General features: G+C 39.2%; 1 protein-coding gene across 1 annotated transcript in view; it reads right to left on the bottom strand.

The window, feature by feature from the left end:
- Positions 1–374: 374 nt before the first annotated feature.
- The window catches only part of ADGRB3 (adhesion G protein-coupled receptor B3), a 556,344-nt gene continuing 528,743 nt past the window's right edge, over positions 375–27,975 (bottom strand). Inside the window, exons 28-30 of the mRNA XM_032214959.1 lie at positions 17,477–17,512; positions 6,469–6,573; positions 375–1,232 (exon numbers count right to left, since the gene is read on the bottom strand). Of these exons, the coding sequence (XP_032070850.1) occupies positions 1,041–1,232; positions 6,469–6,573; positions 17,477–17,512 (333 nt within the window). The 3' untranslated portion in view covers positions 375–1,040. The remainder of the gene's footprint in view (positions 1,233–6,468; positions 6,574–17,476; positions 17,513–27,975) is intronic.

Here is a 27,975-nt window from a genome sequence, read left to right as displayed (position 1 = left end):
TCAGTCTCTGTGTTTTGAAACTCGCACAATGTTTATGTAGAAATTTTCTTCCTGTTGCAAGATGGAAAAGGACTACGAATTACATATAATAGAATGAATGTAGCAATGCTCTCACATGTCCAATTTACATTGTATGTTACCTTCATAGATTAGGGGAAAAAAAGAACAGCTTGGCAAACCTATTATTACATTTGAGAAATCATTAGTCCCCAAGGAGTAATAACAGTGCACTATTAACATTCTGAGTACATTTTTCGGCTTCAGTGTTGTTAAAAAAACATTATAAATAAGCAAATTTCAGATCAACAAATCCAAAATAAAATGCACTGAAAATACTGATATGTAGACAAAAGTTTATTTACACCATACAACATTTTAAATATTTTATACACAGCTGCAGCAGGAAAAGCTATTCCGAGCTTCCCAGAGAAAACTGCAATAATAAAGATGTGAAATATATTATTCATATAAAAGTGAGATTATTACTTTATTGCATTTAAAGCAATGAAGAATGTAGCTCAACAGACATTCATTTAATGACAACAAAACTTTGCTTTTCTCTGCTTCCTCTTCTTCTGCTTCTTCTGCTTCTTCCACCGCCTCCTCTTCTTTTTTTTTTTATATTATAAAGTAAAAAGTGTAGTAATGGCCAAACAGACTGTTATAAACTTTAAAAACTGCATAAATATATACATTGTGCTTCATGGTGAAGTTTTTTGAAAACTAAACCAAATGAAGCTGTTACAACATGAACCGTTGTCTGAGGTTTATCTATAAAGATTGACCTTACAAATCCATTCCACGGGTACTTACAAGACACGATGGTAAGAATTGTACACCTGGGGCCTCCACTAGGTTGGCTAGTGGAAATCGATTGTGTGTGACAAGAAAACCACTGACTTCTGGCCTAGGAAGGTGCTGATATGCCTTAGCCATGGTGTCCGAACAGGCTGGGTCAGGCTTCCCAACGTCTCTGGAGCGTCAGTGCAAACAAAATGATTCTAGGATAAGCTTTGCGCCTCAGTTTGTTTTACTTTTCATTAAACCTCGGTTTGAAAATCACCTTCTTGTACGTCTAAAGGCAAGTTCAGACACTTTTCCCATTCTGATGGTCTTAGTTCTAAAGCATCTTTTGCCTCTGAATCTAATACGTTGATGGTGGTATAATGTTGGTAATCGCTTGGGGCTTTGAAACTGTCCCAGGGACTCTTGCTGCTTCCTGCTGGATTTTCCTGTGAAAATTGGGAGTTTTAGGGTGGCAACAAAGAGAAAAGGAGAGAGAACAAGGTTAAAAAGGATGTAAAAATAAATTTCCCTTTTCTGTTTTAGCTTATTTAAGAAATCACAAGGGGAAACCAGTCATCAGAAGATAAGCCGATTTATCTCTGGTTGGCATAAGAGAAGCTACCATCATTGAAGGGAGTCAGCCTGGCCTATATTCAGTGTCCATTCTCTCATCCCTTTCCAAGGGGAGGTCATTGATACACTGGAAGGTTTGCCAAGAAAGCTGTCAAACAAATTCCCAGCACTGAGCTGAAAACTGAGCAAATTAAGAGTTCACCAACCATCCCTGGCAGCTGTATGTTCAATTGACATTTCTTGGAAAAGGAGGCAGTCCTAACGGACAAGATTAAACACTTCTAACCAAATGTTATAAAGTCACAGATTTTATGCCTTGCTGTAAACCAAACTTGAAAGTGGTTTGGAAGTCCCGACAGGAAAAAGTAGCATAGCTTCCCTTATATGTGACTATATGTGGCTTTGGACCAGGGGTGGGTTTCAACTGGTTCACGGCGGTCCCTGCGAACCGGTTGGTCGGCGAACCCGGAAGTAAATAACTTCCGGGAACGGCGAAGGGCGCACCCGCCTGCCCGCGCTCCTTACCCGGTTTTGATGAGTTCTGCGCTTCCACGCATGCGCAGGATGCATACAGCGCCTGCGCGATCCTCCAGGAGCAGCTGGAGCATCGCACAGACGCTAGTACGCATGCGTGCACCGCACGCGTGCACGAGGACACCGCTGGCCCCATTCCAACCAAACCGGGGCGAGAAACCCACCCCTGCTTTGGACCCTAAGCTGATGGGATGCAAATAATATCTATATTTTCATCACTTACAAATTATCCCTTTAGGAAAATCCCACTATGCATAGATTCTCATTCAGGAGCATATATATAAAGAGAGAGAGAAGCTTAAATTCTCCTATTCCTTTTGCACCATGGGATTTTATTTTGTCTTAATCCTTTGTGCCAAGGGGACATTTCTTTTAAATCTCTTGTTCACATATGGAAAAGGACATTTTCCCAAACAGGACACCAGTGGCAGTGAATAGTAAGGCAGCAAAGATTCCCATTGCATGAACTATGGTTCCAATATAGATGAAATTACCACCCAGTTTGACTAAAGAATGTTGCAACGCAATCTGATTTAATCATTTCCTTTTTTAAAACATATAAACCCCTCAGTCACGATAGTTTTGCAGATATTGGAGACTCCTATTTTCCTTTTTCAGTTTTGGACACGAAGCAAAAATGCTTGCTTTGTTTATTGTACAAGTGTATCAATGTTGCATGATGATGCTAGACATTCTTGCTGGTTGCCCCAGAGTTATAAAATTCTTTCTGAGGTTTATTAAAGTACTTCTCCTGCTTGATTTATGCTGCTTCTCACTGCCTGGATTGGCCTACTATAGAAACTGGAAGATCAGGCTGATGAGTAATCCTTTAAAAAAAAATTACACCAGGAAATGAGTTTGCCCCCATAATTTATCTTCAAAACTGGTAAGTGTATTTTATCTTAGGCAGATGTGTTAACCATTAAGCCACAAGGTTCTCCTTCTTATCAGCTGAGCCAGGGAAATAGGTATGTATCTTGTGACAAGCCGATAGACAGAGAATGGAAGCAGTAAACTTCCTCCCATATTTGGGCATACCAGGGGTTGTGACTCTAAATACACACACACACACACACACACACAAATATGTTTGTGTGTGTGTGCATGTGTTGTATTTGTGCTGATAAAGGCAACAGTAAAAATATTGGGTTTCTCTCTGGATGGTCTCTTGTGACAAGCCGATAGAGAATGGAAGCAGTAAAACTTCCTCCCATATTTGGGCATACCAGGGGTTGTGACTCTAAAATACATACATACATACATACATACATACATACATACATACATACATACATACATACATACATACATAGAAAAAGAGCTAGTCGTGAAATAAAAAAAATATCCTAGATTGTTTTCTGTTCAGCTTTTTATGTGCTCACACTGTGTATTACTAGATAAACTGCCAGATATAAGAAAACATTGATAACCTTCTTTAATGAAGGAACAGTGATGCAAAGCAGGAGAGCTTTTAATGTGGAGAAGGTCTTATGTCAGATAAAAGCAGAAACAGGCCTCTAAAATCCTAAGGATTTTCTATTAACATGGAATCTGTTTCTAATTTACACCAAAGCTAATAAATCACTTGCTAATAATCTTTTAAGAGAGGCTCAATCTTAAGCCACTGGAGTTTCATTTTAACACGGTGCTGAAGGCATCCTAGCTGCTCTTAAATTTGCAGCATTCTGTACAGAATAAGAAAAACCATAGATTTACTTTAAAAATTGTTTATTTCAATTGTACCTCATAACAGCAAATAAATGAAAATTATCCCAAAAATTTTTTTAATTGTTTTTGCTAATATTATATAAACAGTAATACCTTTCCTAACTATTTAATGTATGCAATAACTTATATTGGTGGTGGGTAATTTTGTTTTTTGCATTTGATTGTCAAAGTTTTAGGTTGTCTTTATATTTGAATTTGCCAAAGTAAGAGGGACGGATCCTTAGGACGTATACAAAGAAACCAGTTTCATCTGCTGTCTTCCAGAGGGATCGAGCTGTGTTAACATACATTTGCTCTGCCCCCATAGTTGATCCTAGGCCTGCCTCATTAGGGAAGCTGGTGTCTGGGGCTGTCCTAGTAAATGACTGTGAAGATAGTTAAGGTGCTAAATGGGTCTCCTTGTTGGTGAGCAAAGCATCCATCAATTGCTCCTCCTAATCTTAGGGGGCTGAGACAGTGCTGGGAGAAGAATGGGGAGCTTAGTCATAGGCCAGAACTTGATCTGATCTGGAGGAGTCCCAGTCAACCAGAGGAGGTTTCACTGGGAGATCCATACCCATGCTTTGTGTCACTTCCACGGCACGATAGATATTTGTTGATTTATTGATTTAATGTATGGAATATCTCATACATGGACTAGCAATATATCAGAGGTGGGTTCCTACCAGTTCGCACCTATTCGGTAGAACCGGTTCGTCAAATCTACCGAACCGGTTAGAAGAGGTTCCACCAGTGGACCCGGAAAGGAGGCCGCACCTACAGAAGAGGTTCCAAAAATTTTTGAAACCCACCACTGCCACACACACACACACACACACACACACACACACACACACACAGACTGACAGAGAGAGAGAGAGAAAGAGAAAGAAAGGAAGAAATAAATAAATAAAAAAAGAAAAAAGAAAGTAAAAGAGTGAGAGATGAAAGAAAAAATGAAAAAAGGGACAGAGAGACAAAAGGAAGGAAAGAGAGAGAGAGAGAGAGAGAGAGAGAGAGAGAGAAAGAAAGAAAGGAAGGAAGGAAGGAAGGAAACACATGGCCGGCAAGCCACTCCCACCAGGTCACAACATGGCCAGCAAGCCACTCCCACAAAGGAGGCCACACCCACAGAGTAGGTTCCAATTTTTTTTGAAACCCACCACTGCAATATATACATTAACATTTCATTTAGATTAGTAAAACACGTAGATTAGTTATATATTGGGATGATGGGAAGCTATCTGCATTAAGGTAACATGGCCCGCCAATTTTCTACGCAGGGAATCCCACAGGTCCCTGGCATGGTTTGTGGCCATTTATGCCTGTAGGTTGTTCATGAAAATGGCAGTGGCACTAAGTACTCAGCATCCCCACTGTGCACCCTGTGTTGCTATGCTATATTAGGATATATTGGTGTCTTGGCATGCTATATTGTGGGAACTAGACAGTGGTGGGTTTCAAAAAATTTCGAACCTACTCTGTGGGTGTGGCCTCCTTTGTGGGAGTGGCTTGCTGGCCATGTGACCTGGTGGGAGTGGCTTGCCGGCCATGTGTTTTCTCTCTCTCTCTCTCTCTCTCTCTCTCTCTCTCTCTCTCTCTCTCTCTCTCCCTCCCTCTCTCTTTCCTTCCTTTTGTCTCTCTGTCCCTTTTTTCTTTTTTTTCTTTCATCTCTCTCTCACTCTTTTTCTTTCTTTCTTTCTTTTTCTTTCTTTCTTTCTTTCTTTCTTTCTTCCTTTCTTTCTCTCTCTCTCTCTCTCTCTCTGTCTGTGTCAGTCTGTCTGTGTGTGTGTGTGAGTGGTGGGTTTCAAATTTTTTTGGAACCTCTTCTGTAGGTGTGGCCTGCTTTCCGGGTCCACTGGTGGAACCTCTTCTAACTGGTTTGGTAGATTTGATGAACCGGTTCTACCGAATAGGTGCGAACTGGTAGGAACCCACCTCTGGAACTAGGAATCCTGTGACAAGCAGTGCCACATGCCACTATGCCAAAACCTATCATCTCTCCCTCCCCCCTCACACACACAAACACACAATCTATTCATCTATCATCTATACCACATTAAATGACAAAAAGCAACATACCACTAAAAAACGAATAAGGGTTTTTAAAAACCTGAAATATTTAAAAGAACTTAGAATGCGTCTCTGAGAAGATTCTATCAATGCATCTCTAAAAGAGGGACACAAAGAATGTTTCTAAAGATGATAATGCAGAGGATGGTTGTTTCTTTATGGAAGAACACTTCTATTTCAAATAATTATGGCTTTTGGAGGTAACTACCAATTCTTTTGAGTTCTGCTTGGAACTCGACTGGAAGCCAACAAAAACTGTTTACTTTTGGTAGAGGTAGATAACATTTTAAAGCAACAATTTAAGAGTTAAATTTTAAGCTACCTAAAATTTCCGAACAGTTTTCAAACACCATTATATGTTCATAATGCCAGATGTCATAATTAATGCTAGATGCCACCAAAGCCGAACTATGAACATTAGAACAATTCTGACCTAACATTCATAGTGTTATACAATAACTATGAATATTAGAAGAATTGTGGAAAGTGGATAGTTGGTACATCTCCTTGCATAAAAAGTATTTATATGAGCAATGGATTTCAACAATGTTTTCTAAGCAATGGATAAGCAATGGATTTCAACAATGTTTTCTAAATCTGCCATAATCACTTTATCACTAATCACTTTAATAATATTCCACTTCTTGAATATTTTTATATTAGTTTTATATTAACTAATATACACTTTTTTGAATACATTATCTTAAATTTATGGTGTCCCTACCCTCAACAGTTCTAAAAAAAATAAAGCATTCTTTCATAAGTGGAAGTTAAAATTATATATTCCATACTTACCATACTTCCTGATTTTGGTACATCTCTAAATCTGTCTAGTGTCTGAAATTTCTGATTTAATTCTTGAAACAGCTCCATGTGTCTCTTCCTCGTATGCATGACCTTCTGCAAAATGGAATATAATTGCTTAGTATTTATAATGAGCATATTTTTTTTCAAACAACCGTTATTTCCTCCAACATAACGAAGCAAATTGGATTTGGCCAAGACGTGGAAATGAAACAGGCCATGTCATCTATTTGATCTGCTGTTGGAATCGGAATTGCATATTCTGGAACTCCTGAAAAACAGGGCTGGTTTATTTTGTGTTTCTGAAGGTGCATCATCACAAAAATCTAAGTGCCACTACGAATGATCTTCTTTGCTTGACAGTTAAAATTAGTTTTAAAGAAATGAGCTTTTTCTGGAAGAAGGTCCATGTTGAGAACTTGGAAGATCCAATAGTTATACATGTTTCTGAGCAGCAAAAGAACGGTTGCAGGAACTGGGTATGTCTAGTTTAATAGAAAGGAGGACTAGGGGAAACATGATAGCAGTGTTCCAATATCTCAGGGGTTGCCACAAAGAAGAGGAAGTCAAACTATTCTCCATGGCACCTGAGGGTAGAACAAGAAGCAATGGGTGGAAACTAATCAAGGAGAGAAGCAACTTAGAACTGAGGAGAAATTTCCTGACAGTTAGAACAATTAATCAGTGGAAGAGCTTGCCTCCAGAAGTTGTGAATGCCCCAACACTGGAAGTCTTTAAGAAGATGTTGGATAGCCATTTGTCTGGAACGGTATAGGGTTTCCTGCCTAGGCAGGGGGTTGGACTAGAAGACCTCCAAGGTCCCTTCTAATTCTGCTATTGTATTGCATTGTAAATATCCATCTGAGGTTTTGCAGAGTAAGAAAGACAGCCACTATTGTGAGACCGGTGACAAGGAGGACCATGGGTCGCTCTCAACTTACAATAGTTCATTTAGTGGCCATTCAAAGTTACAACAGCTCTGAAAAAAAGTGACACCTGACCCTTTTTTCACATGTATGACCATTTGCAGCATCTCCATGGTCACCTGAACAAAAATCAGAGGCTTGGCAGGGTCACCTGATTCCCTCTTGAGACCTTCTGACAAGCAAAGTCAACGAAGAAGCCAGATTCACTCCACAACTGTATGTCTAACTTAACAACTGTAGTGATCCACTTAACAACGATGGATGTCAAGAGAGGCCATCAAATGGGGCAAAACGCACTGAACAACTGTCTCACTTAGCAATGGAAATTTTTGAGCGCAATTGTGGTCGTAAGTCGAGGGCTACCTGTCTATTGATCGGGGTTATTTTTTAGCTAACAGCAAGGAAAGAACGCTCCTTCTGTTATCACAATTCTAACAACAGGGAGACCACAAAGGAAACCACTCGTCTTACGAATGGAATCCTCCCATTCCTGGCCTTGGCTTCCTAGAAACAAGGCAAGGAGACAGTTTCGCCTGGCTCATCTACAGCACTAGAGGTTCTGCTTTGAAAGAGAGAGGGGTAGCAGTAAATCTTCATTTTGGGCTCCAAAAATCACTACAGTTGTTAAGTTAGACAGGCAGAACAACAATGGGATTATTCTCCAGCAACCTCTTTCTCAATAATCACTGCAACACACACCCCACTCAATAAGAGCCGAGGTGGCACAGTGGTTAGGGTGCAGTACTGCAGGCCACTTCATCTGACTGTTATCTGCAGTTCAGAGGTTCAAATCTCACCGGCTCAAAGGTTGACTCAGCCTTCCATCCTTCCGAGGTGGGTAAAATGAGGACACGGATTGTTGGGGGCGATATGCTGACTCTGTAAACCGCTTAGAAGCGGTATATAAGTCTAACTGCTATTGCTAACTGCTATAATTCTCATTATTTAGAAGTGGGATGCATACCTATAATACCTGTATAGGGCAGTGCTGAAATTCAAATTTTTTTTACTACCAGTTCTGTGGGCGTGGCTTGGTGATTGTGGCAGGGGAAGGATATTGCAAAATCCCCATTCCCTCCCCACTCCAAGGGAAGGATACTGCAAAATCTCTATTCCTACCCCACTCTGGGGCCAGCCAGAGGTGTTATTTGCCAGTTCTCCAAACGACTCAAAATTTCCACTACCGCTTCTCCAGAACCTGTCAAAACCTGCTGACTTTCACCCCTGGTATAGGGTAAGGCCACACATCTCCATTTTGGTAAGACCACAATTAAATTATGAGCAATGCTTCTGATTCAAATAGCGGAGGAGGAGGGTTATCAGAACAATACATTTCAGCGTTATAGCCTTAATTTTACATGCTGAAGGAAGTGTCATATTATGTGGGCACGAGGACCAGGAAGTGTTTACAAACCAATTAACCTCACTAGGATTGTGAGATGCTTCTTTTTTTTAAAGATATATTTTTATTCTTTTTAAATGGAAGGATTGTGAGATGCTTCTTGAAGAGCAGAATCTTCAGTGGAGAAATCTGACCTAAATTTATGGACATCTCACCCAAATGACCTTCTGGAGATTTGCAAAAATAGCCATTTTAAAAAATTTAAAGCTGAGCATACTCAGCTCTACAGATATGTATGCAGATATATGTTGTGCATTTTTTTCAAATTGCACTTTCAAAATGATTGTTAAATAAGCCTCATGATAAGAAATAGCATTGAAAGGAACTTAGAAAGGAGCATAACATGTGGGACATTTTATACATGCTTCTTAGAATAGAAATGTCACTTACAGCAACTATAAAGAGGATTAAAATTATGACATATAAGGTGGCTTCAAGCTTAAAGTCATAGAAGATGTGGTGATTCCATATGACAACAGTCACTTTTTTTAGAATTAAATTTTGTTTAGTTTGGGATACAATGGGCATCATTCAGGGCATCATGCGTGCAATGGGGCCTAAAGGCATCATGTTGGCAATCTCTGGCTTATGTGGTGATCCTTATAAGCTTTTGGTCTATTTAAAGGAGACCCACAAGGGAAAGAGTTTTGAATCAAAATATAACAGTATACAAGGAGTGTCTATCCTTAAGATCTCTGCATTCCTGGCTACCTTTAGCACAGAAGTCTGAAAAGGGTTATTTGGTCGGATGAGTTTACAATTTGTGATTCAGAACCAATTTACTACTGAATATTCAGTTCTTAGTACTGTATCTCTAAGACAATTTTAAATCTACACTTAATTATACTGAAAAACAATTGGTTAGCTACTTAATCAATTGCATTTCATAATTTTTTATTGGTTAAACCAAGGGTTAAAATAAATGAGTAGCTTATGTTTTCAGATTGTGAAGGGAATTGAAAATTTTTAATTGTATTAAATATATTTTAAGATTACAAACCACTATTTCTGAGTATTTTCACATCAAAATGGTAAGAAGCTGAGCCCTCATTTGTTACCAAAGTTACAAAAAATGCCTCAGATCAGTGGTGGGATTCAGTCAGTTCGCACCTATTCGGGAGAACTGGCTGTTAACTTTTTAAGCAGTTGGGAGAACCGGTTGTTGGAAGAAATCTCATTTTGGTTTATCTCACTTTACAGGGCTAATCCTGTAAGGAAGGCAGGAAGGAAACATTCTGGTGCTGTTTCTAGCCTAATCTTTATTACCTTGCTTACAGAAATTGCCTCTCCGGTTAATTCTTATTATATTGTAACAGCCAAGGCGAAGCGCCCATTGACTTGAGTGTTGTTGAGTTGGCCATGCCCATCCAGTCACATGACCACAGAGCCCCACCTACCCAGCTGGTTATTAGGGCAGAGAACCGGTTGTTAAATTATTTGAAACCCACCACTGCCTCAGGTCCTGCTTCTTGATTTGTCTACCTTGAGTATATAAGTACTGTGCAAAAGTGTTGGGGAGTTGTGCAAAAAAAAAATACTATAAAGAATACTTTCAGAAATAGAAGTGTTAATAGTTTATTTCATCAATCTGTTCCCTTCTTTTCCCTTTTATCAAAAGGGGAAAGAAGGGAACAGAAGAGAAATCAAAATCAAATCAATATTTGGTGTCATGACCCTTTGACTTCAAAACAGCAGCAAGTCTTCTAAGTACACTTGCACACAGTTTTGGAGAAATATCCACAGATTTTCTGTGGATATAGGCTGCCTCAAATCCTGTTTCTTCATGTCATCCCAAGCAATGATGTTGAGATCAGGGCTCTGTGGGGGCTGAACTTGCACTTGAATGCTGTACTTTATGCTGAAGATACTTCTTAATGACGTTGGCTGTATGTTGGGGCCGTTGTCCTGCTGCATAATAAACTTAAGGCCAATCACACACCTCCCTGATGGTATGGCATGATGGACAAGCATCTTCCTGTATTTCTTCCTGTATAGCATTTTTGCACAACTGTCTAACTCTTTTTCAGCGACTGTATGTCGCTTGTAAATTATAAGGGTGGGATTCCCATAATGCTAAGCCAAATTAGGCATGTTATGTTGTTGTTTAGCACTCTATGTGAACTCAATCTACAAATCCAAAATATGCAATACTATCAGATCAGAGACGGTGAGGACCGTCACCTGACAATATTTGAACTCGGGAGTACGCCTTTTCTGTGGGAAACTTTGTCCTATGTATCATTCTGTCCCCTGAAGGTCTAGCAGGCCTTCTACCCTTCTAGCTTTCTGCAAAGCTTTGAAGATGCGGCTTTCCCCTCATGTGCTGGGATGAGGCTCATTGGGGGGGGGGGCTTAACAAGGATTTGTAAATTTAACTTCAGCGCCAGGTTTTTAACATTTAGGGTTTTAATAGATTTATGTTTGGCAGTTTTTACTGCTTTTGCCTTCATTGACTTAACCTGTTGTTATATTTATATATGTTTAAATATCTCCATGTTTTATTACATTGTAAGCTGCCTAAGGTCACTTTGAATTGTGAAATGGGCCTCGTATCAATTTAATAAAAGAAATGGTTGATTGGGAGTCTCCCAGAATTCAGTATAAGATTATCACACTCGAAAACTCGAAAAATTAGAATATTAGAATTAGAAAAGCAACTTTTGGCAAAAGCACCAAAAACTGGTTCAATGACCGTGGGGTTACTGTGCTTGATTGGCCTCTCCATTCTTTCTCCATGCTCTGGGTCCTTGGTTTCCAAATGAGATGCAAAAGTTGTTCTCATCAGAAAAGAGGACTTTGGACAACAGAGTAACAGGACTTTGGACCACTGTGCTTCATTAAGACCAGGGTCAACACAGCCATCTACCAGGAGTTTTTGGAGCACTTCATGCTTCCTTCCGCAGATGAGCTTTATGGGGATGCTGACTTCATTTTCCAGCTGCCCACACCGCCAAAAGCACCAAAACCTGATTCAATGACTGTTGGATTACTGTGCTTGATTGGCCAGCAAACCCGCCTGACTTGAACCCCATAGAGAATCTATGGGGCATTGCCAAGAGAAAGATGAGAGACATGAGACCGAACAATGCAGAAGAGCTGAAGGCCGCTATTGAAGCATACTGCTCTTCCATAACATCTCAGCAGTGCCACAGGCTGATACCTTCCATGCCACGCCGCATTGAGGCAGTAATTGCATACTTATACTTTTCAGAGGTCCAATATTGTTCTATGTACAATCCTTGTTTTATTGATTGCGTGCAATATTCTAATTTTCTGAGATGGTGGATTTGGGGTTTTCATGAGCTGTACGCCATAATCATCACAATTATGACAAATCACAGCTTGAACTATCTTGCTTTGCATGTAATGAGTCTTATCTCACATATTAGTTTCACCTTTTAAGTTGCATCACTGAAATAAATGAACTTTTGCACGATATTCTAATTTTTCAAGTTTCGCCTGTACATGCATGCATACATACATATGCCTACTATATACTGTCTGTATGTATATGTATAACCCACTCTTACCCAAGGCCTTTAGAAAAGGCCACATTTTAAGGCTGTTCCAAGCATGACCAGATGTATTTCAGAGCGAATGGCATTCCAAAGGGACAGATGTGGGCTTCAGAATTTTCAGCAATGGGTTCAATGCCTGGTTGCTGGGTGGGTGTGGCCATAGTTGGCCTCCTGTACCACGGGGGGGGGGGTTCACCACCCCCAAGCTCCAGAGGCTTTCTTCGAGACTCTGGGAAGGTGAAAACTTCCTCCCCTGGGCTCTGGAGGCATGTTTCTGGCCTTCCAGAACTTCTAGGAGGCCTGTTTTCCCTCCTCTCTGAGCCTCCAAGTGGGCCCTGGACTTACCTCGCATCCAAAATGGGCCACGTGGAGACTCCTGGGGTGTGGGTGGGATGGAGTGGGTGAGGTCATCCAGGGGTGGAATTTGGATGCTCTCTGAACCGGCCATAACATTAGCTATGGGTTCTCTCGAACCAGAGCAAACCTGTAGCAGCCCATCCCTGCAAAGGGCATATGCTGAGATAGAGAAGACATCTCTCTCTCTCCCTCCCTCTTTCCCAAATTACAAACTAATATACAGGGAGTTTCTTGTTTGACAAACTTGGTTATTCAGCCAACTGGCTTTTCTGCTTGACAGACATAGCTGCCTCCATGCTGAGCACAGGACAGAGGAGGGATTTTGAAAGATACTGTATGTGAAATACATGCGATACATGTATGCTCTATATTTAAAAACCAAATTCTACAGCAGCAGAAACCGGTAAAACTTGGGTGTAATATCCATACTTTGGCTGAAAAGTAGAATAAAGGTGAAAGATAAAGGTGAATAGAATGTTTTTACACGTTCTGAGGAGCAGTGGTGAAATCTGCTCTCTTAGAAGAATGTTTTCAAATCAGTTGCCATAGAGAAAAATGCTAAGAAAGAGAAACCACACGGAATATCTGACCTTTTCAATGGCACCGTCTGACTCACAAGATTTACTTGATTAGGTAATTTTTTCCTGATATACTCAGGGGGGAAAAGTTATATTTGCTTTTTGGTTCTTGATTTGGTACTTAATGTCCCATTGTCTTTCTACTTAGCATATCATCTTGTGAAGCTTGTTAAGTGGATGCCTTCTACTTTGTTTTTCTTTTGGCACAGGGAAATATATATGTAAAAATGGGTTTGTAATTTTTAAATCTTTCAGATAAAACTCCCCCCCCCCCTTTTTTAAAAAAGAAAAATATGTGCATGGGTATTGAAGTACGAGTGAGAAGAAGGAGAGAGCTGTTGGATGTGACTGATTGCCATTGTGTAAGAACACCTCAGTACTGGAAATACAAAAATGGGACCAGCAGGTGCAATAACACTTTCATTTCCCTGCTTTTCTTCTCCACTTACATCCCCAGAATGGTTTATACTGAACTAGCATTCCTCAGTTATGAAAGCTCCTTGGGGAGGCTAGTCTTTTAAATGCAGTCTCAAAATATTTCACTTTCTTCTGTGGTAAAGGCCAAGAGGCAATCCTCACATCTCTATTTCCTAAAAAACAAACCTTTGGACGAATGGAGTAATTCATTTATTTCTATTTATTTATTAAATTTATATGCTCTTCAATAAAGTGACTCTGATTGTTTCCTCAGTAATGTATGGCTGCGAGAACTGGACCATAACAAAGACTGAGCCCCAAAGGATTGATGCTTTCAAGTTGTGGTGTTGGAGAAGACTCTTGGGTACTTGAGAGACCGCTTACTGCCAATTACCTCCACTCGACCTATTAGATCCCATCGATTAGGCCTCCTCCGAGTCCCGTCTGCCGGTCAATGTCAACTGGCAACTACGCGGAGGAGAGCCTTCTCGGTGGCTGCTCCGACCCTATGGAACGATCTCCCCGTGGAGATTCGTACCCTCACCACCCTCCAGACCTTCCGCACAGCCCTCAAAACCTGGCTATCCCGTCAGGCCTGGGGCTAAAGATTGTAGCCCGCCCGAATGGTATGAATGTTGTGTTTTTAATGATGTATTGTCTTACGTGTTAAATGTTTGTTTTCCCCCCTCCCTTTTCGAGTTGTAAGCCGCCCTGTGTCCCCCCAGGGAAAAGGGCGGCATATAAATAAACTTCGAACTCAAACTCAAACTCAAACTCTTGAGAGTCCTTTGGGCTGCAAGGGGATCAAGTGAGTCAATCCTAAAAGAAATCAACCCTGACTGTTCTTTGGAAGGGCAGAAACTGAAGCTGAGGCTCAAATACTTTGACCACCAAGTGAGAAGACTCATTGGAAAAGACCCTGATGTTGGGAAAGATGGAAGGCAAAAGGAGAAGGGGATGGCAGAGGATGAGATGGTTAGATAGCGTCATCGGCGTGAACATGAATTTGGGCAAACTCTAGGAGACAGTGGTGGACCGAGTGTGTGGTCCACCACTAGTATGCTGTGGTCATGGAGTCACATAGAATTGGACATGATTGAACAACTAAACAATAACAAACTAGAGAGAAGATTCCTCTGTTTATTTCTGCTTCTAGAATTGTTCTGAGCAGAATACTATAGGAGGACAGATTGCCTGGATAGCTAAATATTTTGATCTAGTGGTTAAGGCACCAGACTAGAAACCAGGAGACAGTGAACTCTAGTTCTTCCTTAGGATGAAAAATAGCTGGGTGACTTGGGGCCTATCACTCTCTCTCAGCCTACCTCACCTCACAGGGTTGTTATGGAGAAAACTGGAGGAGGAAGGAATATTATGAACATTTGCTGCCTTTATTTACTTTTAAAAATAATAAAGGTGGGATAAAATAATCTAAGCATTAATTAACTAATTAAACATTTCACATCTGAACTATGGTTTTGATGCCACAAGATGTTCACACAGGAAGGTGATCCAAGCTAGTTAAAATGTTTGATAGATTTACAGTGCATTTTTAAAAAACACCTAATAAAATGTCTTCCCTTAAGTTACTTCTCATGCAAGTTTCTAATAATGCAATTATTAAAATACTATATCTTTTTAATAGAGGTTTTTCTAAAAAAAAATCAGTTCATTACGAGATAAATGATAATGATCAACTACATTATTTTCTCAACTGCAAGAATATTTGTGTGTAGTATTATCTTCTATTAGGTACTGCTGTCTGTTTATTCACATTAATATGAATGATTCTTCTGGTCTTAATGAGTATAAATGATGATAAAGTGATCCTAAGAGTACATTGAATATGCAAGCTTTCAGTTTCACATAATTAATTATACCAGATTGTTCCAGTTAGCATGAACAGGAAGTGTCAGGCATAAAAAAAGATTCCACACATTCTATATATTTAGATCAATTGAAAAAAGAATACTCTGTTCTGAATAAATACACATGCTTCCCAGTCCTAAATCTTTATCTTAAGACTATCATCTAAAGAAACCAATGGCAATTATTTTTAAGTGACAGAATGAAGCTGTTAGGTGCTAAAAACTTCTTTACATTTTGCTGATCAGGTACATCGATCTTTCACAATGAGAAAGTGTGTTCATTTGTCCAGTTAAGTTTCAATTCTGCATAAACTAAGCAGAACCAAACATATACATTTAGAAACTTATAAGGCAGTGGTGGGTTTCAAAAATTGTTTGAACCTACTCTGTGGGTGTGGCATCCTTTGTGGGAGTGGCTTGCCACCCATGTGACCGGATAGGAGTGACCTGCCACCCATGTGACCGGATATGAAGATGCTGACAACACTTGTCAGAACCACCTTAAATTACCTCACACACAGCACTGGCATGCATAAGAATATGATGTAAACTTGTTTTTTAAAAGGCATCTTTGGTTTGCGTTAAAACAACTTCAGCACACGCAATGTTCTGATTGCACCACAAATGCAGTAGTCATTCTTACCTTTCACAGAGGCCCTGAGTTTCATAAATAGGAGCATGATAGTGCAGAATAATCATATCCAAGGACCAGTGGTGGGTTTCAAAAAATTTTGGAACCTCTTCTGTAGGTGTGGCCTGCTTTCCGGGTCCACTGGTGGAACCTCTTCTAACCGGTTCGGTAGATTTGACGAACCGGTTCTACTGAATAGGTGCGAACTGGTAGGAACCCACCTCTGTTATAAGGTAAAGGTTCTCCCGCACATGTATGCTAGTCATTTCCGGCTCTAGGAGAGGTGCTCATCTCCATTTCTAAGATGAAGAGCCACTGCTGTCTGAAGATGTGTCTATGGACATGTGGTTAGCATGACTAAACACCGAAGGTGTACGGAGCGCTGTTACTTTCCCACCAAAGTGGGAAATTATTTTTCTATTTGCATTTTTTAATGTACTTTCGAACTGCTGGGTTGGCAGAAGCTGGGACAAGTAATGGGAACTCACTCCGTTATGCGGCACTATGAATTTGAACCGCTGAACTGCCAATCTTCTGACCAACAAGCTCAGCTCAGTCTTAGCCACTGAGCCAGCCTTCCTTAGAAACTTATAGAACTACATAATTAAAACTGACCTGGAAAATTGAAAACGTCCAAAACTTAAAAATACTAAAAAAGCGACTATATAGAACACCATAACTTAGCGACTCAATATTTAATTGGCCTACAACTGTTTGAGTTTAATAGAGGATAGTTGGTTAATTAATAAGACTTTAGGTCCAATCCTAAGAGTCCCAGCTGATTGGGAGGAAATTGGGATTTTGCAGTAACCTTCCCCTGGAGCAGGGAGGGAATGGCGATTTTACAGTATCCTTCCCCTACCACGCCCACCAAGCCACGCCCACAGAACTGGTAGTAAAACAATTTAAATCCCACCACTGCCATGGTCCAATGCCTCCCCCAGGAATTTTGTCAGTAAGATGGGAATCCCAAATTAATATATACAAGGAGGCAATCTGTATAGGAATAAAATGATATGAAATGGGCTAAGGAAGTAAAGTTGTGATAATATCAAAACAAAATAAAACAAGCAGAAGTTTTTTTTAAAGCTCATCATCTAAAAAAATACACAGCCTGAAAAGAAAAGAAAAGAACAGATTTTTTAAAAACCCACACAACTGAATGTTTTCCCATATAATTAAAAGCATTGGTTATTGTTTGTAAAGGCTGAATTAAAATACGTTTTCACAAATATCTCACATTCATCAAGCTTTGAATCAAAATACACACTGGCTGAATATAAGTAGTATAGAGACACTTACTTCAAAGTCGAGGTCAGAATAACGTGATTTTCTCCTCTGTTAAATGTTGGTTGAAAATAAAACAAACAAAAATCACATATTAATTTAACAGAGCATCAATACAGTAACAATGCTGCATTTGTTTTGGATAATGGATATTTATTGACTTACTTAATTGCTATTCTACGTGAGCAGGACACAGCCCAGTTTTTGATGGAATATTTGAACTGGATATAGATTTTTATCATATTTAAAATAGATCCACTAGGCAAGGAAACAATGATTTGCAAATCCTACAAGTGGGTCACCTCTAAATACGATTAAAGCTCGATCTAATCCAGCATCTGGTGGAATTACTTTAATATTACTTCAACATATTATTTCCTAAAACTCTAATTGCCCATTATGCTAACCCCAAAATCCCCCTATTTCTTTAATATTACTATTTGAACTTATGCAAAGGAATATAGCCTAGGTTTACTTGACAGATTTTTTCCCCCTCAACCATCTTTTAGCCATTAAGATGAAGATCTTCATAAATTTGAGTTTTTCAAATACTGAAACTTGCTTTCATCTCATTTTCAAAGAAATAGAATATTTGAGAACAATCTAAAACAGACCAGATTGTTTCATAAAACCAAAACTTCCTTCCTTCCTTTCAAGCTTCCTCAGGAGAATGCAAGAAATTACTTTCAACCTTCTATTTTTCATTTTTGTGGTTTAGCATATATCAAAAGAAGAGGTGAAAGATTGGCTATAGAAAAGAAATAAGATGGCCAACAGCTAATTGAATTTGGTCTTTTAAATCTATACCATTGTGCAGCCGTAATGGTTGCCTTGATAAGCTTTTACAGAATCAAAAATAGAAAGATGTGATCTGTTGAATTTTGCATTTTGGACAATCGAGTACAAAGTGGTCCAATTCCATTTTGCATTTTGCCAGCAGCCCCGCTTAATAACTAAAGAAACTCCATTTATGTGGCTAGAATGGGGCAATGAAATTTCATTGCCGTCCGTGTAAGCTCTGAAGAGTAAAAATACACATTCAGTGCTCACTTCATTCAAGTGGCAATATATTTAGATAGAGGGCATAAGTGAGAGGGGCCTATGGGGAATGCCATTGTTTTTGGCATTGTGACTTAGAAAAATGGCCTGTAAATGCATTTCAGATGGAAATCCAATACAACGTGACATCCATCCATTCAATTCTGCCTTAAACCAAAGATGTGCACATTTACTTTTCTTTTTCAAAGCTGTACACTTTGAGTCAAGACTATTGTCCAAAGGATTGGGAAGGAAAAGAAGAATTGAAATTAGTTCTCAATCATCATTTGCTACAAAATTCTGGACAAATTATTTCTTTTCTTTTTTTATTTAAATTGGTTATTTTTTTAATTTAAATAATATTTTATTGGTAAAACAAAAATACAACATCCATAACTTGTAAAAAACAATACAACTACATTTCGAGATATTCCCATACTATCAAATCATATAGACATCAAAGGTTAGGTATCTTATTCCTTCCCTCCCTCTTCTCTTCCCTCATTTCTTCTTTTCCATACCCTTTTCTTCCCTCCCCCCTTACTTCCTTCTCCCCTGCCTTCCCTCCTTTCTTTTCTCCTTTCCTCCTTTCCTTCCCCCTCCTTTCCCTCCCTCGACCCCCCCTCCTTCTCACATACCTTCCCTCCTTCCCTTCCTCTTTCCCTCCTCCTTTCTTTTCTCTTAATCTCCCTCCTTTCCTCCCTCCTTCCTTCCTTCCTTCCTTTCAACTCTCCTTCTCTCTTTCTTTCCCTCCCTCTTTCCCTCTTTACTACCCTCTCCTCTTCCCTCCCTCCTTCCTCCCCCAGTTTCTTCTCTTTCTTCTCTCCTTCTTTCTTCCCACCTTCTTTCCCTTCTCTTCTTTCTCTTCCTCCTCTTTATCCTTTCCCCCTTCTTCTGCCTTTCCTGTTCCTCTCCTTTCTCCTCTCCATCCTGACTTCCCTACTGTGGACAAATTATTTCTACAAGAGCCGAGGTGGTGCAGGGCAGGGTACTTCAAATGACTGCTAGCTGCAGTTTGGCAGTTCAGATCTCACCAGGCTTAAGGTTGACTCAGCCTTCCATCTTTCCGAGGTGGGTAAAATGAGGACCCAGATTGTTGGGGGCAATAGTCTGGCTCTATAAACCACTTAGAGAGGGCTGTAAAAGCACTATGAAGTGGTCTGTAAGTCTAAGTGCTATTGTTAGTGTTATTGCTACAACTCCTATTCTTCTCCACCACCAAATAGTAGTCCAATACATCTGAAAGTCACCTGATTGAATCATGTGGCTTTTATTTGCAAAATCAAATTGGGTGGGCTTTTCCAAGGCATTTGTTTTGTATTGCAAATAAGTTGTTAGCCCTTTGAGGCCCATCATGTCAGAAAAAAAGAGATTACTGAACTAGGAGTCTTGGAAGGCATGTTAGTGCAGTTAGATGAGGAGTGTCAAACTGGTGGCCCATGGCAGTGGTGGGATTCAAATAATTTAACAACCGGTTCTCTGCCCTAATGATTTCTTCCGACAACCAGTTCACCAAACCGCTCAGAAAGTTAACAACCGGTACTCCCAAACTGGTGCGAACCGGCTGAATCCCACCACTGGCCCATGGGCCAGATGTGTCACATGCAGGCTACACCCACCCCAGCTCCACGAAGGAAAAACATAGCAAAATGTCATGTGATAGCCATGTGACGCCATGAGTTTGACACTCATGAGGTAGACTATTATACTGTCAATTCTCTCCTTTCCTTTAGTTTATGCCCAACAAAATCAAAGTGGTCTGATTTTGAGGTCAACACTTTCTATTTTTTCCAGGACACATTTTTTTTTCTATAATAGTTTGTTATTTCCGTCCTCCTTTTCTGAATCAAATGCACATTCTTTCACACACGGAGAGAAATAAATCTTGCCTAAAAGCATAGAACATTCTTGTGTGTTGCGATTCACACATAAAAAGTTAGGGTACTGATAAGAAATGTTGGGGAGGGAAAACAATTCAATGGCCTTTGCTAGAAAGATGTTACCCTTACATGGATTACCAGCATTTGCTTGGTTTTTAACTACAACCAGATTAATGTCACAGGAAGTAAACAGAATTGAACCAAACTTTAAATATTCCATCTGTCAAAAGGACGAAGTTGCAACTCATAAAGTTGACTTCTTTCAACAATGCATTGTTAAAATTAGTCATGAGATGGAATGCTAAATCGTGGTTGACTGACAAAATAGACATGAAAGTTTCTAACATCTTTGCAACTGGATCAAAGGGAACTGCAGTGAAAGTATACCAAAATGAGGCTTGTTCCAGATATAATAAACTATAATTTATTGTTATAGCTGAACAGACAACGGGAAAATGAGTTTGGCGTAACTGTTAAGGTGCTGACCTAGAAACCAGGAGACTGAATTTTAGTGTTGCCTTAGGTATGAAAGCTGGCTGGGTGGATTGAGTTGGCACTTCTCTTTCAACTCAACCAGTGGTGGGTTTCAAAATTTTTTGGAACCTACACTGTGGGTGTGGCCTCCTTTGTGGGAGTGGCTTGCTGGCCATGTGACCTGGTGGGAGTGGCTTGCCGGCCATGTGTTTCCTTTCTTTCTTTCTTTCTTTCTTTCTTTCTTTCTTTCTTTCTTTCTTTCTTTCTTTCTTTCTTTCTTTCTTTCTCTCTCTCACTCTCTCTCCTTCCTTTTGTCTCTCTGTCCCTTTTTTATTTTTTTCTTTCATCTCTCTCTCACTCTTTCTTTCTTTTTCTTTCTTTCTTTCTTCCTTTCTTTCTCTTTCTCTCGCTCTCTGTGTCAGTCTGTCTGTTTGTCTCTCTCTGTGTGTGTGGCAGTGGTGTGTTTCAAAAAATTTTGGAACCTCTTCTGTAGGTGTGGCCTGCTTTCCGGGTCCACTGGTGGAACCTCTTCTAACTGGTTTGGTAGATTTGACGAACTGGTTCTACTGAATAGGTGCGAACTGGTAGGAACCCACCTCTGAACTCAACCCACCTCACAGGGTCCTCCCCACAGGAGGAGGACAATTTACTTTCTCTTTTTCACTTGAAGTGGGACACATACACATCCTTTGTCACAAGGCTCGTGAATTATGATTTCTTTGTTATTAAAATGTATTATAAAAAAATAGAGTTCTATCAATACCATTTATGGAATTGCAAAAGCCTGATGCTAACTCAAAGGATCTTGTTTGAAACCTTGATGTCCGAAAAGCTACTTATTAAGAACAATAGGATGAAAAATTAGGACGAAGGGATACAGGTTGAATGCTAGAGAGTAAAAATTGCGTTTGTGGAACAGATGAATGTGAGAATGTATTTAATATCTGGCTATTTGGGATAAGAGTCTTAAGAGCGAAAGTAATGTATTCCCAGACCCAAAACAGCTGGAAAAAGAGAAAACGATGACCCTTTTTTCATTTCTTTAGTCACCCAGATAGTATAACTATGATAAAATTTACATTCAGGCAACAGGCTGAAGGAGAAATCTAAAATGCGACTTCAGCGCAGTTAATTTTGCATCAGTTCAGCTTGGAACTATTCATAGAGCTTTCTCTGTATAATTCTAGATCAACTTTGAACTCTGCTCACTGAAGGACAAAAATAGAAGAGCAGAGAGAAGGATTGTTTTCATACCCCGACCTGGATTACACAGTTGGCAGGAAGAAGATATGTGCCTACCCAATGACTCATGAAACTTCTTTTGGGGTGAAATGGAGGATAAATGCCCCCTGTGTGCTTTCATCTAATCAGCAACCTGATTCATTACGCCAGGCATTGCTCAAAATAAGGCAGTGGAGGCCTTAATGGAAAGAATAAATACAACATTTTTGGTGAAATGTTTTTGGCAAAGTTTGCACCTGCATTTTCATTAATATAAATCTCTTTCATCCATGTTTTCTAAGTCAGCGAGAGATTAAATTTCATATCCAGAGTCAAAAGGGAATTTGCTTTTTCCTCTACAAAGTTAAAGCAGAGGTGAAACATTTGGTCTCCTTTGGTGTTTTTGAGATAGAAGAGTACATAACTTCTTCTTCTGCCTTAAATATCCTTACATGTGTCTTCCTCTTTTTTGCAATCCTAGTTAAGAGGGCTGAATGCAAGATCGGCAAGTGATTAATCTCTATTTTAGGTAGGTGTAGAGGAGTTATCTGGTATGATTAAACATACTATGCATGTAGTGAAAATGATTGCTTCCTAAGTATTTCATTAGATCAGTCTATTATATGTTTGAAATATATATTGGAGGGAATCAATGCTAAATTGTATTGAATACCAATAAGGGAGTTTCATTTAGTTTCTCAACCTTTGGCAGCAATGGAAATTTAAAACCTTATATGTTGGTTTGTATAAAGTTTCCAAAGGAGGCATTTGGAGGGAAGTACAACATTTGGCCCTACACTGTAATCTTACTTTGGACTGGACATCACTTGCTGATATGCAAATTTAGAAAAATCAAAAAAGTATCTGCATTATTCCTAAGGCTGATGGATTTGATTCTTATAATTCTGCCTTACTTTTAAAGAAGAATACAGAAAGTATTTTGGTAAAATAGGAACTCCATGCAAATAGGAACTCTCTCTGCTGTTTTGTACAGGTAGTCCTCAACTTATGACCACCATCAAACCCACAATTTCTGTTGCTAAGTGAAACATTTGTTAAGTGAATTTTGCCCCATTTTATGACCTTTCTTATCACAGTTGTTAAATGAATCACTGCAGTTGTTGAGCTAGTAACATGGTTGTTAAGTGAATCTGGTTTCCCAAGTGACTTTGCTTGTCAGAAGATCGCAGAAGCTGATCACTATGGCCCCCAAGGCATTGCAACCATCATACATATGAGTCTGTTGCCAAACATTTGAATTTTGATCACGAGACCATGGGAATGCTGCAATGGTCATAAGTGTGAAAAATGGTCATAAGTCACTTTTTTCAGTGCCGTTGTAACTTCTGACAGTTACTAAATGAACTGTTGTAAGGATTACATGCATTGTATTCTTTTTTTGAAATTTAATAAATAAAGAACATAACTTGCTCCTAATTTTAGTGAGGAAGTATCCTAAGACAGCATGAGTTATGTGGTGGAACACATTCTTCCTTCAGAAACATTGGATTCTCTCTGTAGAGGGAAGTGTTCATCTGTGTGTGTGTGTGTGTGAGAGAGAGAGAGAGAGAGAGAGAGAGAGAGCGAAAGAGAGAGAGAGGAGGGAGGGAGGGAGGGAGGGAGAGAGAGAGAGAGAGGGAGAGGGAGAGAGAGAGAAGATTAACCTAACCCTAACCTAACCCTACTTTTAAACAAATGTTCTACGATCCCCACCCCCACCCCATTCATCTTAGTACTGAACATATTTGATAAGCCCTGTTGCCTTGTTGAAATAGAAAATTATTTGAAGTAAATGTTCCTGCTCAAGGCATTAATGACTTATAGAAAAGTGCAATTTTTCCTGGAAAGTTATTTTGCACATTTTGAGAGGATGAGCATTTTTTTTCTCTCTCAGGATGTCTCTTGAAAAATGCTTCTCCTGAAAAAGTATGTATGACAGATCTATGACTGCCACCATATGTTATATTTTGTTTTTCCACTTCAGAGAGAGAGAGGGGAGCGGGGAGAGGGAGAGGGGGGGAGAGGGAGAGAGAGGGAGGGAGGGATATTTAATTTGGAGTTCTTCTTCCCTAAGTTCCGTTCTTCTTTTGGCTGTGAATCTGGAATTTACTGCTCTCCTTCCAGGTAAAAATAAAGTCAATATATCTGCGGTGACCAAATAATGTTTCCCTGGAAAAAAATATGAAAGTGGCTTCTCTCTGCCTTCTTCTAGGCTGCTTTATTTCAATTTTCTGTCTAGTCTACAGTTGTAGGATCTCCTATCGAAGGATTCACTAGGCCCACCCTGCTTAGTTTTTTTTTAAATCAGCCAAAATCAGCTAGTTCCTGCTGGAGCTTGCTAAATAAGCCCAATTGTCTAATTGTACTCATTCAAAGCACTCTCCAGTTTAAAAGCATGCAAATTTGGACTGAAGAGATGGTTCTTCAAGAGATTTCCTTTGAAAACTGCAGAAATCAAGCTAAAAGAAAGGTTGCTTGTCACCACTGCAGAGAACGCAAGCAACGGGAAAATGTTAATGTAATAATTTCATATTCATTCTACATTTTTTTTTTGTAAAGACTCTTGAATTATGTGAATATGCTGGGATCAGAACAGGATGGTGTGGAAGGAATGAGATTCCCTCAGTTCTCAGACCGTACCTTTCTGTTACAACTCACAGGCTGTTGGAGTTAGCTTGGACTGGTTGAGTCCGAGTTTTTGCATCCTTTCAACGATCCAGCTCTTAATAGAATGGAATGAATAGAATTCTTTATTGGCCAAGTGTGATTGGACACACAAGGAATTTGTCTTTGGTGCATATGCTCGCAGTTAAACATTTGAGATGCAAAACTGCAGCAGTTTCTATGAGGGAGCAGCGAGAAATTGCTTCATTCCAATGATGTACTCCAGCTCAAGCAGTCCAAGTTATCAATTCATTTCATTGATTATCTAACGGGGCCTTGGGGAGGAATTACCTTCACAATTCAGAAAAGAAGTGAAGATGAATGTGGTTTTGTCTTCCCTAGTAGTATCTTAGGACAGCTGTGGCCCATGGGCGACTTGTGGCCCTGGACACCTAATAATGATGCCCTACAAGACCACGAAGTTTTATCATTATGTGATTTATATGCATTGACTATATTATATATTTATTTGTGGCCCACAACAATTCTTCTTCACTCAGTCTTGTCCAGTCAAGCCAAAAGGGTGGATAACCAAACCTTAGAGGAATATATACAAGAGCCGAGGTGGCGCAGTGGTTAGAGTGCAGCACTGCAGGCTACTTCAGCTGACTGCAGTTCTGCAGTTCGGCTGTTCAAATCTCACCGGCTCAAGGTTGACTCAGCCTTCCATCCTTCCGAGGTGGGTAAAATGGGGACCCGGATTGCTGTTGGGGGCAATATGCTGACTCTGTAAACTGCTTAGAGACAGCTGAAAGCCCTATGAAGCGGTATATAAGTCTAACTGCTATTGCTATTACTATACAAAATCATCCAGCTGATTTTGGACAACTTTTATTCTGATATCTTTTAAAAAAAATAAACAGCGTAAGGTCTCTTTATCTGGTTTTACATATACTAACTGCAGCCAGAATTGTATTTGCACAACAATGGAAAAATGATGAGATCCGAAAGTAATTAAGAAAATATTAGAATGCGCAGAAATGGATAGACTAACGCTTATTATTAAAGATAAAGAAGAGACAAAATACTTTGTGACGCGGGATGCGTCACAAGAAGAGACAAAATACTTTGTGACGCGGGATGCATTTGATCAATGGTTTAGATATTAGAAACAGAAGTTAGAAAGGAGCGTGACCCATCAAAACCGCGGTCCACTAAAGCGCGCCTGATCAAAGCGCGTACATGACATCATCAGCAGCGCGACAAATAAAATTAAAAATAAATTAAATTAAAATTAAAATTAAATTAAAGCAAGCCGATTCACATAAAGGTAAGGGTTAGGTTTAGGTTTAGGGTTAGGGTTAGGTTAAGGGTTAGGGTTAGGGTTATGTTAAGCGTTAGGGTTAGGTTTAGGGTTAGGTTAAGGGTTAGCGTTAGGTTTAGTGTTAGGTTAAGGGTTAGGTTTAGGGTTAGGTTAAGGGTTAGGCTTAGGGTTAGGTTTAGGGTTAGGTTTGGGAGGGTTAGGGTAAGGATTTCGCGTTAATTTTAAATTTACCGCTCACAGCGTGCCATTTTCGTCGCGCTGTGATGACGTCACGTACGCGCTTTCGTCGAGTGCGCTTTAGTCTACCGCGGATTTGTGGTGGAACCAGAAAGGAGGTGATATAAAAATAGGAAATGTTAATGTGGAGAGAATTTAAAGATGATGAAGTTATGTATTATTGCTATTATACTACTCTATAGTTATATTATTAATATTATTGTGAGGAATACAACAGATATATGGATTATGATTGTTCAAATAACTGTAACTAGACCACACACTGTTTGATGGAAATGGAAAATAATATAAATAAAACAAATAAAACTTAAAAAAAAATAGGCTAAGGTTTCTTGTGGTATACAGTTGGTCTCAGTGTTGAGGGAGTGATCAAGAAGATGAATGAACGGAAGTTGACTAGTAGGTAGGATGGTCGTATGATCGGCTGGAATAGCTCTCTTTCCTAAATATTTATTGGCATTATTATTGCTGTGCAAAGCAATAAAGTCATAGACAAATTATAACCTGCAGCTGATATTCATCTTTTCCTTTGGATCCTCAAGTGGCTATATATACAGTAGGTCACTTTAGCAGTGTGCACTATGTTGTTTAGATTTATTGTTTAGTGTTGAGTGTTGCTCCATAACTCATGGTTTTGCATTGCAGTATTTATGCTGTATCGTTATTGTATTGCTGTACTTATGCCACTGTTATAAATAGATATAGGTTAACAGCGGCGTTTTTTTTTTTTTTAAATTGTGATTCAGATCCTATTTATTATTTGGGTAAATGTGTACGCTTTGCAATATGCTACCTCATGCTTACGTATATTTATATTGGTTCCTAGACACATGAAGGAGTCTGTAATAGCATAATTTTTAAATTATTATTTGCAATAGTATCATGATTAATGATAGGCCTTATCGTTTATTGGTATAATTTTCTTGGGAAACATTTGGCAGTGGTAACAGATTGGTATAGTTTTACTAACAGTAATATCAATTAATTAGATCAATTGTTCTAGTTATGGTATGCATGTAAAGTTTTTTAAAACTTAATTTTAATTTTTTAAATTGAAAAAAAATCATATGTACGCATATCAATATAACACATTGGAGTCCTCCCAAATAAAATTTTATTAACAGGAATGTTTTCTTAGCAGTCCATTTCTGCCTGCAGATCTTTCCCACTTACATGCACCCTGGAGTGGGCAGGGTCTTAAGTAGAGCTTATTTTGGTGGGTGGGGCCTATATTGGGTGCCCATGTAAACATCCAGCTAGGGCTTATTTTCAGGATAGGTTTTATTTTCAGGGAAACATGGTAGTTTTTTCTGCTAAACCTACATTTTCTACAATTACTATATGGTTAATTCATCAATGTACATTTGATACTTGAAGTAAAAATAAATATTCAAATATTAGTCACTAAGAACTATTTACTTGTAAACAAATAAACAATAAATTGTTCATTTTCTATGTTCTTTAAGTAGAAAATACTCCGAATGCTTCAGAATTTGTTCAGGATTTGCTGCTGAAACCAGAAACTGGAATTTCTGTTTGCCTTATTATGGTTTGGTGAGTAATTTCCTAGTTAAACAATTCCCTTGATTGGCTTGGCATTCTTCCCTCACTTTTATTATGCATCTAACAATCATTGGTATTGCATTTTCAGATTTTAAAACGCATGAGCAGAGCCCCCAAATCACACCAGTGCCCTTTACTAACACGACTAATTAATTACGCAGAAGTAATGATAA

Source organism: Thamnophis elegans, chromosome 4 (genome assembly GCF_009769535.1).
Source record: "Thamnophis elegans isolate rThaEle1 chromosome 4, rThaEle1.pri, whole genome shotgun sequence".
In the NCBI taxonomy this organism is placed as follows: Eukaryota; Metazoa; Chordata; class Lepidosauria; order Squamata; family Colubridae; genus Thamnophis; species Thamnophis elegans.
This window is presented reverse-complemented; position numbering and strand designations above follow the sequence as displayed.